The 15,671-nt window shown below is 38.7% G+C and overlaps 2 protein-coding genes across 2 annotated transcripts in view; both read left to right on the top strand.

Annotated features, from left to right (window-relative positions):
• The first annotated feature begins 675 nt into the window (after positions 1–675).
• LOC123750468 (glutamate receptor ionotropic, kainate glr-3-like) lies at positions 676–14,219 on the top strand. Its single transcript, XM_069316228.1, has 11 exons — positions 676–937; positions 1,123–1,226; positions 1,598–1,688; positions 1,920–2,078; positions 2,423–2,573; positions 3,075–3,292; positions 3,604–3,755; positions 4,246–4,356; positions 8,056–8,216; positions 12,177–12,241; positions 14,064–14,219. The coding sequence occupies exons 1-11, from the start codon at positions 896–898 to the stop codon at positions 14,217–14,219; spliced, it is 1,410 nt and encodes a 469-aa protein (XP_069172329.1). The 5' UTR covers positions 676–895.
• Positions 14,220–15,559: 1,340 nt separating this feature from the next.
• LOC123750469 (probable glutamate receptor) overlaps positions 15,560–15,671 on the top strand; it is a 5,682-nt gene continuing 5,570 nt past the window's right edge. Inside the window, exon 1 of the mRNA XM_045732587.2 lies at positions 15,560–15,671. This exon is cut by the window's right edge and continues 63 nt beyond it. Within this exon, the coding sequence (XP_045588543.2) occupies positions 15,666–15,671 (6 nt within the window). The 5' untranslated portion in view covers positions 15,560–15,665.

The following is a 15,671-nucleotide window of genomic DNA, read 5'->3' as shown; positions in this document are numbered from 1 at the left end:
TTATGTATGAGGTCAATTTTTTTTATTGGAGTTAAAATTAACGTAGATATATGACCAAACCTAACCAACCTTACCTAACCTATCTTTATAGGTTAGGTTAGGTTAGGTAGCCGAAAAAATTAGGTTAGGTTAGGTTAGGTAGTCGAAAAACAATTAATTCATGAAAGCTTGGCTTATTAGGCAAATTGGGCCTAGCATAGTAGGCTGAAAAGTGCGTTCTGGCTACTAGGTACGACATATATATATATATATATATATATATATATATATATATATATATATATATATATATATATATATATATATATATATATATATATATATATATTTACAAAATTTTTTAGCAGATAATCATTGGTTGGAGGTCAAGAAATAACTACACAGTATGAAATATTCATTGATGTAAACGCTATTAGGAAGACTCAGGCCATGTCTTCTGAACCATCTCAGGTCCGTCGTGGTAAATACTCAGCCATGCACGTCCAAACAAAGAGCAACATGCAGCTGGCTGGCCAGGGGTCAATAGCTTATCTACTTTAATTGGCGTGCTTGCTGCCAACATAAATAAAATATTATTTCAAGAGGAAGGAGAGTACCAGTATGTGTATATATAACGTCTTCTGTGACATTTTGTTCCTCACTAGAGTTTCAGATGCCGATTGGTTAGGCCAGGAGTGTGTTAACTAAGGTACTTGAAAACATAGATAAAAGGAAATGCATTCAAAAATTTTCCAATCAAATTAACAAACTCCTCATTCAGACATATATGAAGGACCTGTGTTAAAGTTTCAGGAACACTGTGAGGAGTTCAAACGTTTTCCTCTTGCTGGAAGCCTGTTTAGTTCGTCCACTACTTTTGGGACGTCTGCAAAACTATCTGTTATCGGCAGCAGCGATGAATTCTTCTAAACCCTTCATCAAGATTGCTGCTGAAGAGGTAGGTTTTGTGTTTGTATCAGTATAAGAACTTAGACTTTCTGATCACTAAAGATAATAAAGAATAAATACATTTATTAACATATTATGTGTCTCTATTACACTAGATATTTTTACTTCAGGATTAAAAACAAAATATCAAGACTTGCTTCTTTATTCTATTATCACTCTCCCTCATTCTCTCAGTGGGTGCCCTACACAAACCTACGGATTGGCGAGAACAACACCATTATTATTGAAGGGCCCATGGGAATCTTTCTTCACCTGTTTTCCAAAATGATGGGCTTCGAGTAAGTTGAAGTTGGTTTATGCAATTTTTTTTTCTAGTATTCGTATTTTTATACATGTTATTAATATATAAAATTAGTCAGAGAAATCAGTAAAAAGCTATACAAATCTTTTCATAAATATCGGTCATAATGAGAACACTGTCATTCATTTTAAAAACTGAAGATTTCAAGTTCCTTCTTTGATTCATGAGTTTCTTTGCTGTTTTGATTTTGAACAAAATAATATTTTTAGACGTTCTTGGACTCCAATCTAAATAATTTTCCTTCTTGTGATCCACACACAGATGATGAAATAGCTTAAAATATTTCGAGCCTATGTCATTTTGTTTTGATTAATAATATTATTAAATCTCATCTATTTCCTCATACAGCTACCTGATTGTACGACCTCCCGACGGCATCTGGTCTGACCGCTTCCCCAACGGATCCTACATGGGGATGGTTGGGATGCTGATGAGAGAGGTGAGATTCTCTCGTAATTACACACTTAATACGGATGCTGGAATAGGAGATGAGTATCTTTTACTCTCTCGTCCTCCACCGAATGATTGAATCTCAAATAATCTTTTCTTAATATATACTTTTATAGGAGTATGACTTTTACTGTTATCAATTTTATCCTGTTCATGTGCTTGGTTGCATCGTTGCTTCACCACAACCGTGAAATACGCCACCATCGCCTCAACCCATCAGGAAGTGGAGTTCTCTCTGGGACCGTTCTTCGCCACAGATGAGAGGGAGTCGGTGGTAGACCTGACCGTTCCCTTCTACGACGCCTACTACTCTATCTTCATGATAAGACCTAAGTTGTCTAGCGACGTCTCAGGCTTCATCAAGCCCTTCACCCCTCTGGTCAGCAATATTGTATTATTAATAATGAATAATACAAATAGTGTAAATAATGATAGTATTAATAATAATAATAATAAATTCTGATTCTACTATTAATAATAATTATAGTACTCTTACCATTAGCTCTGTTTATATTTGTATTTGTAACATTATAATAATAATAATAATAATAATAATAATTATTATTATTATTATTAATATTATTATTATTATACATGAAAATAGCCCATTTTCAAGCACAAATTCGTTTTTCACGATACCACTAATCAGACACTTTCCCAGTTACAGTGACGAGAGTATATAATAACACAGCTGTCAAACTCCTGGGTTGTCTTCCCTCGCAGGTGTGGTTACTGATCCTGGCGAGTGTGGTGTGTGTGTGGATGGTCACGGGATTTATGGGGTTCACCGAGGATAAGGTCTTTAAGTTGGAAACTGAGAACGGCTACTGGTCTAGAGCCAGCGTGTGGGTTGTTCAGACCTTATCCCAACAGGGTGAGTAAACCTCTGGGTTATCTTCTATGTGTTGTTTTATAATTCACACTATATATTTTCACTTAGCCCCGCTTAGCTCACTTCTCATTGACATATCAAGCCATTGTGATTTCTTTGTGTTCTGAAGGATGTGAACAGCACTGCTTGCAGGCCAGAGTGTAGGTCGGCCGACTATAAAAATCCATGTTTGGTTCCAGTTTAGAGCCTCCTGAACCTCCTAGTTAATTCAGAAGAGTACCGGGTTGGTCGGTTTTTGTCCTGTTGTGGGCGAGTGGGTTAAGAAAGGTGTCTGGGAATCATCAGGACGCCGGCTCGAGTCACTCCTTTGCCTCAAAATTATTTTCTCATTGATTCATCATGCCATTGTGATGTATCAATATATATATATATATATATATATATATTATATATATATATATATATATATATATATATATATATATATATATATATTTATATATTTTCAGTGTTATGATGATCGCTGCTCTGTTCTTACCACAGGCCCTAGGTGGCTGCCCAGGAAGGACGCCGGTCGCCTGATAGCGACCACGTGGCTTCTGGCGTCCTTTGTGTTCATGTCCTGCTACAGTGGCATCCTCACGGCCATGCTGACGGTGCCTCGGGTATACATTCCTATCGACACTCTTGCAGACCTTCTGGCACAGTCTGCTCTACCCTGGAAGATTGAGACCGGAACACTGCTACAAAATTATCTAAAAGTAACAAAGTTTGTCTATAATTAACATGTATAACTGATTTATTGAATGAAGCAAAGAGTTACTGACGTAACAAAAAAATATATATACGACCCTGAGGCTGATCTGGTATAGTATTTTTCTTAAATATTAATATATTTGATAGCAAAAAAGTATTTAATTTCAAAATTGAGAATTGTAACTCAGTGTGACGCAATGAGGTGCAGTTCTGAGCAGCCCCGAAGGAGGCAAAATACGCCTAAGTAACGCTCATTCAACGTCGAATTAACGTTACAAGTGCGTATATTACCCACTGGGCTTCCTCTTTCCCGCAGGAGTCGGAGGACGAAGTGAAACGGAAGATCTTCGCTGGGATCGCTGGCACCTTCCTCAGTTGCTGGAGGTCCCGCCAGGACATCGCTGATGGGAAGTTCGCTGCCGTGTGCGACATCGCCTCTATGACCAAGATCATGTCCTGGGACTTCAGGTGAGGCGATGCTACGATTGTATTCAAGTTCAAGTTTAAGTACGTTTATTGAGACAAGAAAATACATCTCAAAGAGATAAAGTAGCTTAGGACATTTCTACCCCTAGATTGCATTATATTATTATAGTGGTAGTAGCATTATGGTTATCATCATTATTATTTTTGGTAATGTTTTATTGTGAGAGTAATTTATATTTATTTAGTGATAATATTAATTTGTATTGATATTTGAGGCTATTATTGTTAGGCATTATTGATATAATTTTATATTTCTTATTGTGATTATTGATATAATTTTATAATTTTTGTGATTAATGATATAATTTTTATTGTGCTTATTGATATAATTTTATCATTTTTATTGTGATTGTTGATATAATTTCATCATTTTTATTGTGCTTGTTGATATAATTTTATTGCGATTATTGATATTATTATCAATATTATTATTGTTATTACTGTTATACCATAATTATCCTTTTGGGCACAGCAAGAGCGGCCAGTGTCACTACTACATCTCGCGGGAGAAGGTGTACAGCAGCGGGGTCCTCACTTTAGCCTTCAAGACCAACTCTACTTACTTGCCGGGAGCCAATCAGCTGTATGACAGTTGATTTGTTACTGATTATTCTCGTAGTGATATCATTCTCTCCAATTAATTTGACTCACTTTAGATTTGTTGTTATTTATTTTTTCTAGCTGTTCGTATTTAGGAAAAGCAGGAAAATAGTAGATTGAAAAATACTGATCCATGAGAGGCAGCTCCTGTTGAAATTCAAATTAAATCACTCATATATTTTTAACCTGTGATTCAAGCAATCTTGCAGTCCCATACCTATTTTTTTAACCTCTAATTTCATTCATAAATCAACACGTCTATTTTCCAAACCAGAATTTCCTCAGTTCTTTTGTGTTTTCATAAATTTGCTTGTGAAGAAATATGTATTCATCACTATGTATCAAGTTAGTCGGTGGGGGTCTCACCTGAGCTGCCGTGCGGTGAGGTGGTGTCGCCTGACCGCTCCGGTAGTTTGGGGTGTTTGCCGTTTTCGTCGGCAGGGGGTGTGGGTGTCTCTACCCTCTCTGCTGTTCCTGGTGGTGTGAACGTGGCGCTTTTGCGATGAGCGGCCATCTTCCCCCTGTCATGAGGGTCAACTCCATAGGTTTGGAGTTTACTGGCTGTGCGGGATACCCTCTCGTGGAGTTGGTCATGAGTGACATGCTCAAGGTCCCGGTCGTGGACGTCTACGGTGTTGAGCTGGTCACTGCTCGCCGTGTGATCATCAAGTTTGTGGGAGAGGCATTGTACCGTGACTTTCTCCGACGGTACGAGGGGCATACTTTGCAGCTGCAGGACGGCAATGGGTCTGTGACCATTTTGGACCGCAGCGGTGCAGTGACGTATGTGAGTGTCCATGGCGCCCCCATGGAGTTTCCTGACACCCTCCTCCGGCGTTTCTTCCAGAGGTATGGCCCCGTCGTCAGTGTGTGGATGCACTCGCTGTCTTCTGGGAAATATTCGGGTGTGAAGACCAACATTCGTACCCTCGGGATGCGACTGAGGTCGGACATTCCATCCTCTGTCCGACTTTTAGGGTACTACGTGCGGGTGTTTTATGCCCAGCAACACCGTACTTGTTTCCGGTGTGGCATGTTGGGGCATCAGGCTGCCGGGTGCACTGCTGATCCAGTTGCTTCCGTAAATTTATTCCGTGAAGAGGATTTCCGGCCGCTCCCTCGAGAGGAAGTATCCGGAGATGAGAAGGTGAGCATCCGGTTAGCTGATGCGGCTCCCTCTGCGTCGCCTGACGTTCCTCCGGTTGTTGCTGACCCTCCTCCGGGTATTGCGGTGCCGTCGGATGATCTACCTGCTCCTGTCGATGTACCCGATGCTCCCGTGGGCCTTCCTGGTGCTCCCTGTGGGGCGTCGCAGTCTTCTCCCTCGTCGTGCCTGGCCCTGTGTCCTCGCCTCAGGTCCCAGATGTGCTGGGTATTAGGATGGCTGCGGAGCATCCTGCTGTGTGTGGCCCGGTTCCCCCTGTGGTAGATGCTGCTGCAGTTCTGTGTCGGGCGTCTGTTCGTCCGGCTAGTGGTGCCCGTGTTTCTGGGTCAGCTTCCGGCTCTGACGATATCTGGTCGGAGCCCAAACGTTCCCGGCTTTCGTCTTCTGCCTGGGCCGATGTTGGGGACTTCAGTGACTGTGGGTCTTTGGGTGTTGACGGTGTGGATCCGGATGCGTCGATGTCTCCACGGCTGGTGGTGGCGGAGGTCCATGTGCCTGCTGGTGCTGGTGCCCGTGTCTTGGGAGTGCCTTCTGTTCCTTCACCGCCAGGGGACTCTCCGCAGTGTGGTGTGGTGGCTTCGCTGCCAGGGATAGTGTGGATGCTGGTGCTGGGCGTGGCTTTGTAGTGACTTTGAGAAAGGATACTCGCCGCCCTGGTTCCCTGCAGTCGTCTGGTGGTGTGCCCGTGGGCGCTGGTGCCCCTGTGGTGGTGCCCTATGCCCGGCCCCCTCTTGTGAGGATGCGCGTTGGGGACCTGCAGAACGTGTTGCCGGCGTCTGTGATGCCACCGGGTCACTGGGCAGTGATTGCCGAGTTCATTCTGTCAGAAAGGCCGGAGGACTTTCATAGTGGGCAGGTTCCCTGCGTGAGGGGTAGAGTGGCAGTTACTCGCCTCCGGAGTGATACCATCTGGGTCCCCTGTTTGCGGGTTTTTGTTGCCAGGGTTCTGGATGAAATGGCGTCCCCGGTGGGTGGTCAAGACCCTTGGAGTTGGCTGCGTTGGGAGGCATTCAATGTGCGGTTCCCCCGGGTCTTGTTCCCGGGCAAATATGTCAGCTGATTTCATGTTTTTTTGCTAAATGTAGTGTTGTGTGTCCCTATGGCGTTTTGTTTGCCCTAATGTATTATGTGCCCGTGCCCCTCCCTTATTTGTTGTGGGACCGGTGTTTTGGTGACAGTGTTTTTATTCCTGTATTTGCTTTTGTGTTGTTACTTTGCCCTGTGTGTTCTACTTATGCATTGCTATGTTGTGTTGTTTTTTGTTTTTATTTTGTTTTTTATTTTTATTTTGTTTTCCTTTGTTGTTATTGCTAGCTTGTTGTGTGCTGTGCAATTTTCTTGTTTTATTTCATGTTGTCCCTTGTGATGTGTTTTGTTCTCGGTACTTCCGGCCGGTGCTTGTTTGTGTGTTTTATATGTTACTATGTTTTATTTTCTAGATTGCATGGATTGCTTGTTTGTTATTATTGTGTCTTGATGTATGCTGTGTTTCTCATGCGTTTATCCAGTTTTGCTAATTGTTGTCCTGTGCTGCTGGTCCTTCTGGCCGGTGGTTTCTTGTTTTGTTTGTTTTGTTTCCTATGTTCTTTTATTGTATTTATTGTATTTCACTTGCATGCTTGCATGTAAAAATAAAAAAAATAAAAAAAATAAAAAGTTAGTCGGTGGAAAATATTTGTATTGACTGCTGTCGAGTTTCAGTATGTGACATGTAGATTGTTCGAGTCAGTAGAGACTTTAAATTTAAATTTATAAACTCTATTACTGAGTGATTTATACAATTCACTGCAATAGTGATTTTGCAGCTGTAAAAACTTATAGATCACAATTCATGAGCAGGAATATATTAATTAAATTGGATAACAAATACTCTCTGTATAATTATATTAAAATGGTATCACGAAGAACAAATAATAATGAGAATATTAATAATAATAATAATACCATTTTTTGATGTTTTGTATGTTGAGACATTTGGATCATCCGAAATATGCAAACTCACTGTACTTGGTTTGGTAAGAGGCTGACAATCATACATACTGTAAATCCCATAATTCAAACACATTTTAAAAGATTGGTTAATGACTCCAAATGTTATTCTTTAAATTTCATGAAAGAACTTCTTTAAATTTTTTGAAAATCAAGAGTACGACATCACACGTCTTGCAGGTATACAATTGAAATTGCTATTTCAATAATAATAATAAAATAAAATTAACTTTAATAATAATGCAATAATAATGTTAATAATAATAATAATAATAATAATAACAGTAGAAATAAAAATACAATAAAACACAATTGCAATAGAAATAGAAATACAAAAAAACACAATAACGTGGCTGAAAGTTAGACACCCAACATACCAATATGAAAATGAAGGTATTAGCGACGCTTCGGTCCATCTTGGACAATTATCAAATAATAATACTGCGATCTCTGTTTGTACTGTTAAACATTTACCTCTATTTACCTTAAATGGAGCACTAATACTACATTTACCTTCTCCCGAGGTAGAATCCAACACCTGAAGGAGGCGGGGCTGTTCGACAAGTGGTTGGCGGAGCAGTACACTAACACTACGGTGTGTCTCCGGCCCCCCAGCGCCGATGGTGTAGGTGGAATCTCACCCCTCAGCATCCAGGCCTTTTCTGGTCCCTTCATCCTCCTGGCTGCAGGCGAGGAATTTATATATATTAGTATTTTCCTTTTCTCGATTGTGATTATATGGTCCTTTAGATGCTTTTATTTACATATTTCGTTTTAGGTGTCCTGTAATATTTATTTTTCACTCCAAGTTTTATTTAATGGTTTCTGGTATAATGCTTCCAGAATTCCATATAATATTTTCGGCTTACAAATTATGTATTATGCTTGAAGTATTTGTTTGTTAAGTTGGTTCTACATATATATATATATATATATATATATATATATATATATATATATATATATATATATATATATATATATATATATATATATATATATATGTATATATATATGTATTTATATATATATATATATATATATATATATATATATATATATATATATATATATATATATATATATAGATCCATAACCTTTAGGCATTTGTCTTGTATGTTTTGTAACCTTTAAATACACAATAAAGGAAAAAAAAAAAGGGGGAAGGGGGTGGTAGGAGAAAAGCACACAGAAACTGTATTGGAGGGGACCTACATTCCCTCCAATGCGTTATGTGTGGTTTCCTCCGAGGCTATGGGTCCCCCTTCTTCCAGCCAGAGGTATATATATATATATATATATATATATATATATATATATATATATATATATATATATATATATATATATATATATATATATATATATAATATATATATATATATATATATATATATATATATATATATATATATATATAATATATATATATATATGTCGTACCTAGTAGCCAGAACGCACTTCTCAGCCTACTATGCAAGCCTACTATGATTCACATCTCATAATATATATATATATATATATATATATATATATATATATATATATATATATATATATATATATATATATATATATATATATATATATATATATATATATATATATTATGAGATATGAATCATTACTGGCAATCCAGTCTTTTGCATTTTTCACATGATAATGTTTTTGGAAATTTGAACTGTATCTTTAAACTGCGAGGTAGATAAATTTATTGTGATATTTTTGTTTTGAGTATATTTTATATGTTGCCATCTCATAATCATCCGCCATTACAAATCATCCGCAGGGATGTCCGCGGCCGGCCTCATCTTCCTGAGCGAGCATCTCACGCATCAGATGGGAAAAATTACAGTATTAGAGCAACGTTAATGCATTTCAAGAACCACCCAACCTACTTACCATCTTGCTCGGATACTGCTTAAGGAAACCTCTAACTTATTGTCTGATCTGGTGAATCTCTTATTTCACACGACTTCAGCTGTAATTATGATACAAATTAAATATGCATTACGTACCACAAACATATATGACTTACGTTGCAAAAATGATGAACACTGTCAGCTTCTTAGAAGTCAGAAGCATGACCAGGAGACAGCAAACACACAATTCAAGTTGATTTATAGGTTAAGAAACGTTATCAAAATCATCCCCAGCATTTGAAGGTTAGCACTCAAACCACAAACACACACACACACACACACACACACACACACACACACACACACACACACACACACACACACACACACACACACACACACACACACACACACACACACACACACACACACACACACACACACACACACACACACACACACATCCCGGCCCAAAGGGAAAAATCCGAGAAGCAACAAAAGAATCCATGGTATAATAGGGCGTGTATGGAAGCGAAGAAACTGAACAAGAAGGCGTGGAGGAACTTCCGGAATAACAGAACACCAGAAAGCAGGGAGAGATACCAGAGAACCAGGAATGAGTACGTCAGGGTGAGAAGAGAAGCAGAGAAAATTTTTGAAAATGATATAGCAAACAAAGCCAAGACCGAACCAAAGCTACTCCACAGTCACATCAGAAGGAAAACAACAGTGAAAGAACAGGTATTGAAACTTAGAACAGGCGAGGACAGGTATACAGAGAATGACAGAGAGGTGTGTGAGGAACTCAACAAGAGGTTCCAGGAGGTCTTCACAATGGAACAGGGTGAGGTCACTGTGCTAGGAGAAAGGGAGGTAAACCAGGCGGCCTTGGAGGAGTTCGAAATTACGAGAGAGGAGGTCAAGAGACACCTGCTGGATCTGGATGTTAGAAAGGCGGTTGGTCCAGATGGGATCTCACCATGGGTACTGAAAGAGTGTGCAGAGGCACTTTGCTTGCCACTCTCCATAGTGTATAGTAAATCACTAGAGACGGGAGACCTACCAGAAATATGGAAGACGGCGAATGTGGTCCCAATATACAAAAAGGGCGACAGACAAGAGGCACTGAACTACAGGCCAGTGTCCTTGACTTGTATACCATGCAAGGTGATGAAGAAGATCGTGAGAAAAAACCTGGTAACACATCTGGAGAGAAGGGACTTCGTGACAAATCGCCAACATGGATTCAGGGAGGGTAAATCTTGCCTTACAGGCTTGATAGAATTCTACGATCAGGTGACACAGATTAAGCAAGAAAGAGAGGGCTGGGCGGACTGCATTTTCTTGGATTGTCGGAAAGCCTTTGACACAGTACCGCATAAGAGGCTGGTACATAAGCTGGAGAGACAGGCAGGTGTAGCTGGTAAGGTGCTCCAGTGGATAAGGGAGTATCTAAGCAATAGGAAGCAGAGAGTTACGGTGAGGGGTGAGACCTCCGATTGGCGTGAAGTCACCAGTGGAGTCCCACAGGGCTCTGTACTCGGTCCTATCTTGTTTCTGATATATGTAAATGATCTCCCGGAGGGTATCGATTCATTTCTCTCAATGTTTGCGGACGATGCTAATATTATGAGAAGGATTAAAACAGAAGAGGACTGTTTGAGGCTTCAAGAAGACTTAGACAAGCTGAAGGAATGGTCGAACAAATGGTTGTTAGAGTTTAACCCAACCAAATGTAATGTAATGAAGATAGGTGTAGGGAGCAGGAGGCCAGATACAAGGTATCATCTGGGAGAGGAAATTCTTCAGGAGTCAGAGAAGGAAAAAGACTTGGGGGTTGATATCACGCCAGACCTGTCTCCTGCAGCACATATCAAGCGGATAACATCAGCGGCATATGCCAGGCTGGCCAACATACGAACGGCATTCAGAAACTTGTGTAAAGAATCATTCAGAACTTTGTATACCACATATGTCAGGCCAATCCTGGAGTATGCAGCCCCAGCATGGAGTCCATATCTAGTCAAGGATAAGACTAAACTGGAAAAGGTTCAAAGGTTTGCCACCAGACTAGTACCCGAGCTGAGAGGTATGAGCTACGAGGAGAGACTACGGGAATTAAACCTCACTTCGCTGGAAGACAGAAGAGTTAGGGGGGACATGATCACCACATTCAAGATTCTGAAGGGGATTGATAGGGTAGATAAAGACAGTCTATTTAACACAAGGGGAACACGCACAAGGGGACACAGGTGGAAACTGAGTGCCCAAATGAGCCACAGAGATATTAGAAAGAACTTTTTTAGTGTCAGAGTGGTTGACAAATGGAATGCATTAGGGGGTGATGTGGTGGAGGCTGACTCCATACACAGTTTCAAGTGTAGATATGACAGAGCCCGATAGGCTCAGGAATCTGTACACCTGTTGATTGACGGTTGAGAGGCGGGACCAAAGAGCCAGAGCTCAACCCCCGCAAACACAACTAGGTGAGTACAACTAGGTGAGTACACACACACACACACACACACACACACACACACACACACACACACACACACACACACACACACACACACATACACACACACACACAAATATGTACCTGAGTGGGTATACAACTGAACATTTCAAACAGAACTTCTAACAAGCTCCAAACTCATTTGTAATCACGGTTCTTTCAAAGCCATTTTCTGTTTTAATGTTAAAATGCATAAATAACTGCTAATTTTCATTGCTACTTATTGAATGTTTCCTAATTACACATTGCTAGGTTTGTATATTTACCAGAACATATAAAAATGGGTCCAACAGAAACAAGAAGCTTCGGAGGAGCAAACAGAAAAGATGCAAGAGTGAGAGAGATAAGATTGAGAAGAGAGCTGTGAGATATGAAGGCTGATTGTTAGAAACAGATATACTAAATTATAATCTTACTAAAAATCACATTTTAGAACGATTTATTAAAAGAAATAGAAGGTTTCAACACTATCGTAATGTGTTCTTCTTCCTAATGTTTGCTAACATTATCTAAGATAGATAAAGAATATTATAATATAGTGCAACAGAATTTGTAACTGTTTAACAATTTATAATGTGGAATATCTTCACAGCTTTAGGAAATAAAACAGACAAAACAGATAAAATAATAATAAATTTGAGCTGTAGTATGTTTCTATGACATCCGCTAAAATTTTAATTTATATTTCTAGTTTGTAACAACGAGCAACATTTTAACCTAACAATACAGATTTAGCAGATGTCAATATCACTAAACTAAGCTTATTTTGCAAAGCACATGCGACTCTTATTAAAGTCTTACAACTGATATTTTACATCTATTACTTAAATTTTGAATAGTATTAATGTTTAGTATCAATAAGTAAATATAATTCTCTTTCGATCTGTGTATAAATGTATGTTATCACAAAGGTGATAATATGCATTTATACACCCACACACTTGTACCTGTATGTAGCTAAATACATATTTATACAAAAATATAAGAAATAAAGATGGATAATAATATCATAGCAAGATAATGGCAAAAGTGAAAACATTATACATATTGACCTATACTCACACAAGCGAATATATAACAAATATATTTCTGCACTGTAACTTGATTTTTCAAGTTCGTTATGCTTTTCACAACAAGATGATGCCAGTTTCGTTATACACTTTTCCTGAATAAAATTCTGATAGTAATTAACAATCTGAGAGGAAGAAAACGTTGCATTACTTTCAATAGCAGTGTGCCATTAGTAAGTATTCACCGAGGATAATGCATAATTTCGGCGATTATTGCATGCCATGTTGCTGACGGTGATATAGACGTTCATTCCAAAGATAATAATATGAACGATGGACCCATTATAACCACTTAATTATCATTTGCATAACTTTCCATCTGGGCAAAGCTGCTACTCGCAATTAAGGCATCGGAAAAACGGATTGCTTGTCGTGGTGTGGTGTTTATTTTGTGTGTTTTTTAAACAAGTATTTTGCAATGTTATCCTGAGGACTGGATCTGGACGGTAAATACGCTTTCGTCAACAATCAACACACTTTCGTCAGTCGACATCACTTGAGTCAAGTGATGTCGATTTGATTGAATTTGTGTGATTTTGCTATTTGAGGCTGTGTAATCGAACTATTAAGTCTTGAATCCAGCCTTTCTAACTGAATTGTTTTTCCTTTATGTCTACTACATATACTTCTCTCTAACACACACACACACATCCACAGGAAACAGCCCATAGAAGCCGTTTATCTCCCCGGTACCTATTTACTGCTAGGTGAAAAGGAGGCATCAGGTGAAAGAAACTGCCCATATGTTTCCGTCTCGTCCGGTAATCTAACCCAGGTCCTTAGGAATATGACCGCAGAAGGCTGTCCGCTCGGCTGTGTGTGTGTGTGTGTGTGTGTGTGTGTGTGTGTGTGTGTGTGTGTGTGAGGGAGAGAGAGAGACAGGGAGAAGGAAGACTACAAGATCGCCCTCATTAATATACACTGATTACCGAACACCTGATGAAGTGAATTCACTCACTCTCTTAATTAATCTTTTTATATTCATAGATGGACCGAGAAAAATAATGAACCGGGTTGATGGAACGCCTCTGTAATGAATATACATATAATGATTATAATCAAAGTGTTAATCGACATTTTTATCAGGAACTTTTCCATGTTGTGTCAATTAAAGACAGAGGAGGAGTAGGAGGAGGAGGAGGAGACAGAGAAGGAAAAGAAGAAGGGCTCACGGCAATATATCCCTCAGTTGGGATCTGGCTGAGGTCTGGAAAGGACTCAAGTTGTCCAACTATATTGTAATTCTTCTCGTGGGCGAAACGAGTGGCTCTTGCTTTATATTTCATTCTCCAAATGTTTTGTAAGTATCTTTGTTAAGTTAATATACTAACTTATGATAATATATACATATATTAGGAAAACGTACAATAGCGCACTAGTCTATGAAAATAATGCTCCATTATTTTGAAAAGACAAAGAAACGGAGACCGTATATTTCGGTTCCGAACCGGGACCCTCTTCAGCAGTGTCTTCAAACAGCGAGCTATTATTTGCAATGATTAGCGAGCTATTGCACTTCATTCTCGTCAACACAAACGATGAACTTCCTAATACTAAGCCGCTACTAAAACTTAGTTAATGGTGTCAAAAATGGTATCTGACGTTTAGAATCTGTTCTGAGTACCACCAAGGAAAGGAAAAAATCACAATGTCTTTACAATATGCTAAGTTCAGTTGATGAATTAACCTCATTACTGAGCATAATAAATAAAAAATGCATAAAAATTTACTAATTACATAAACCTTCAAATAATTTTGAAATATGATAAATATTTCTAAAATATTACTAATAATACCTAGAAAAGGCAAATGATATGATTGTGTATGTCAACAACTAACAGCTCGATTCTGCAAGCACAAATAATATATACACTTTTATTTTTTCATCAATCTTCATTTGTATTGTCATTTCCTAGTCTGCCTTATTCTTCTCGTGTTCTGTCTCTTACTAATTGAAGAATTAGTTTTCATTCAGCATTATATTTCCACCAGAACGCGAACTGATAATCATTTGACGTCCAGGTTCCCAATTGCCGCTGAGTGCAGAAAGACAGAGAGAGAGAGAGAGAGAGACTACTCTCTGAGTGCAGTGAGACAATCATGTTTTAAAAAAATATGCTAAGTCGTCGTATTATGGTGGTAGTAACTCCGGAACTTTCATGTTTCGCATCAAATAGGGTAAACACTACTCGACAGCGTGCCAATGACAATTTTAGAGATCGTAGGTATAAAAACAATAAATATATTAAAACAGATGCATGTTTTACAGGAAAAAAAATGCTACTTAGACTATTTATCTATTTAGTCACCTGTTATTTAAATCCTATGATCCATAAATTTAGACAAATATACATTGATAACGAATAGGGTAACATATTTAAGAAACCTTTGTCTCACTGCATAAAGCAAGAATTTCAACATAAGGTTTCCTGGGCGCTAATGTTCTTGCCCTTACGTCCTGCAAAGCATTAGTTTAACAAATAGTATATATTGCTTTCAACTTATCCTGATTATACATAAATTTGCTATAATCTTCACATATTCCTTGCTCAGTAGTTAACTAAAATTATGACAAGAATTGGCAGTTACTGGGCAGCCAGAGAAGCAAAGCACAGAAGAGTTGGAAGCAGGTAACAAGGAAAGAAAATAACGATAGATAAGAGAGAAGGACAAGAATACTCAAAAGGAATGAAT

This window comes from Procambarus clarkii, chromosome 83 (assembly GCF_040958095.1).
Source record: "Procambarus clarkii isolate CNS0578487 chromosome 83, FALCON_Pclarkii_2.0, whole genome shotgun sequence".
In the NCBI taxonomy this organism is placed as follows: Eukaryota; Metazoa; Arthropoda; class Malacostraca; order Decapoda; family Cambaridae; genus Procambarus; species Procambarus clarkii.
Note: the sequence above shows the minus strand (reverse complement) of the source record. Positions and strands in the feature narration are given on the sequence as shown.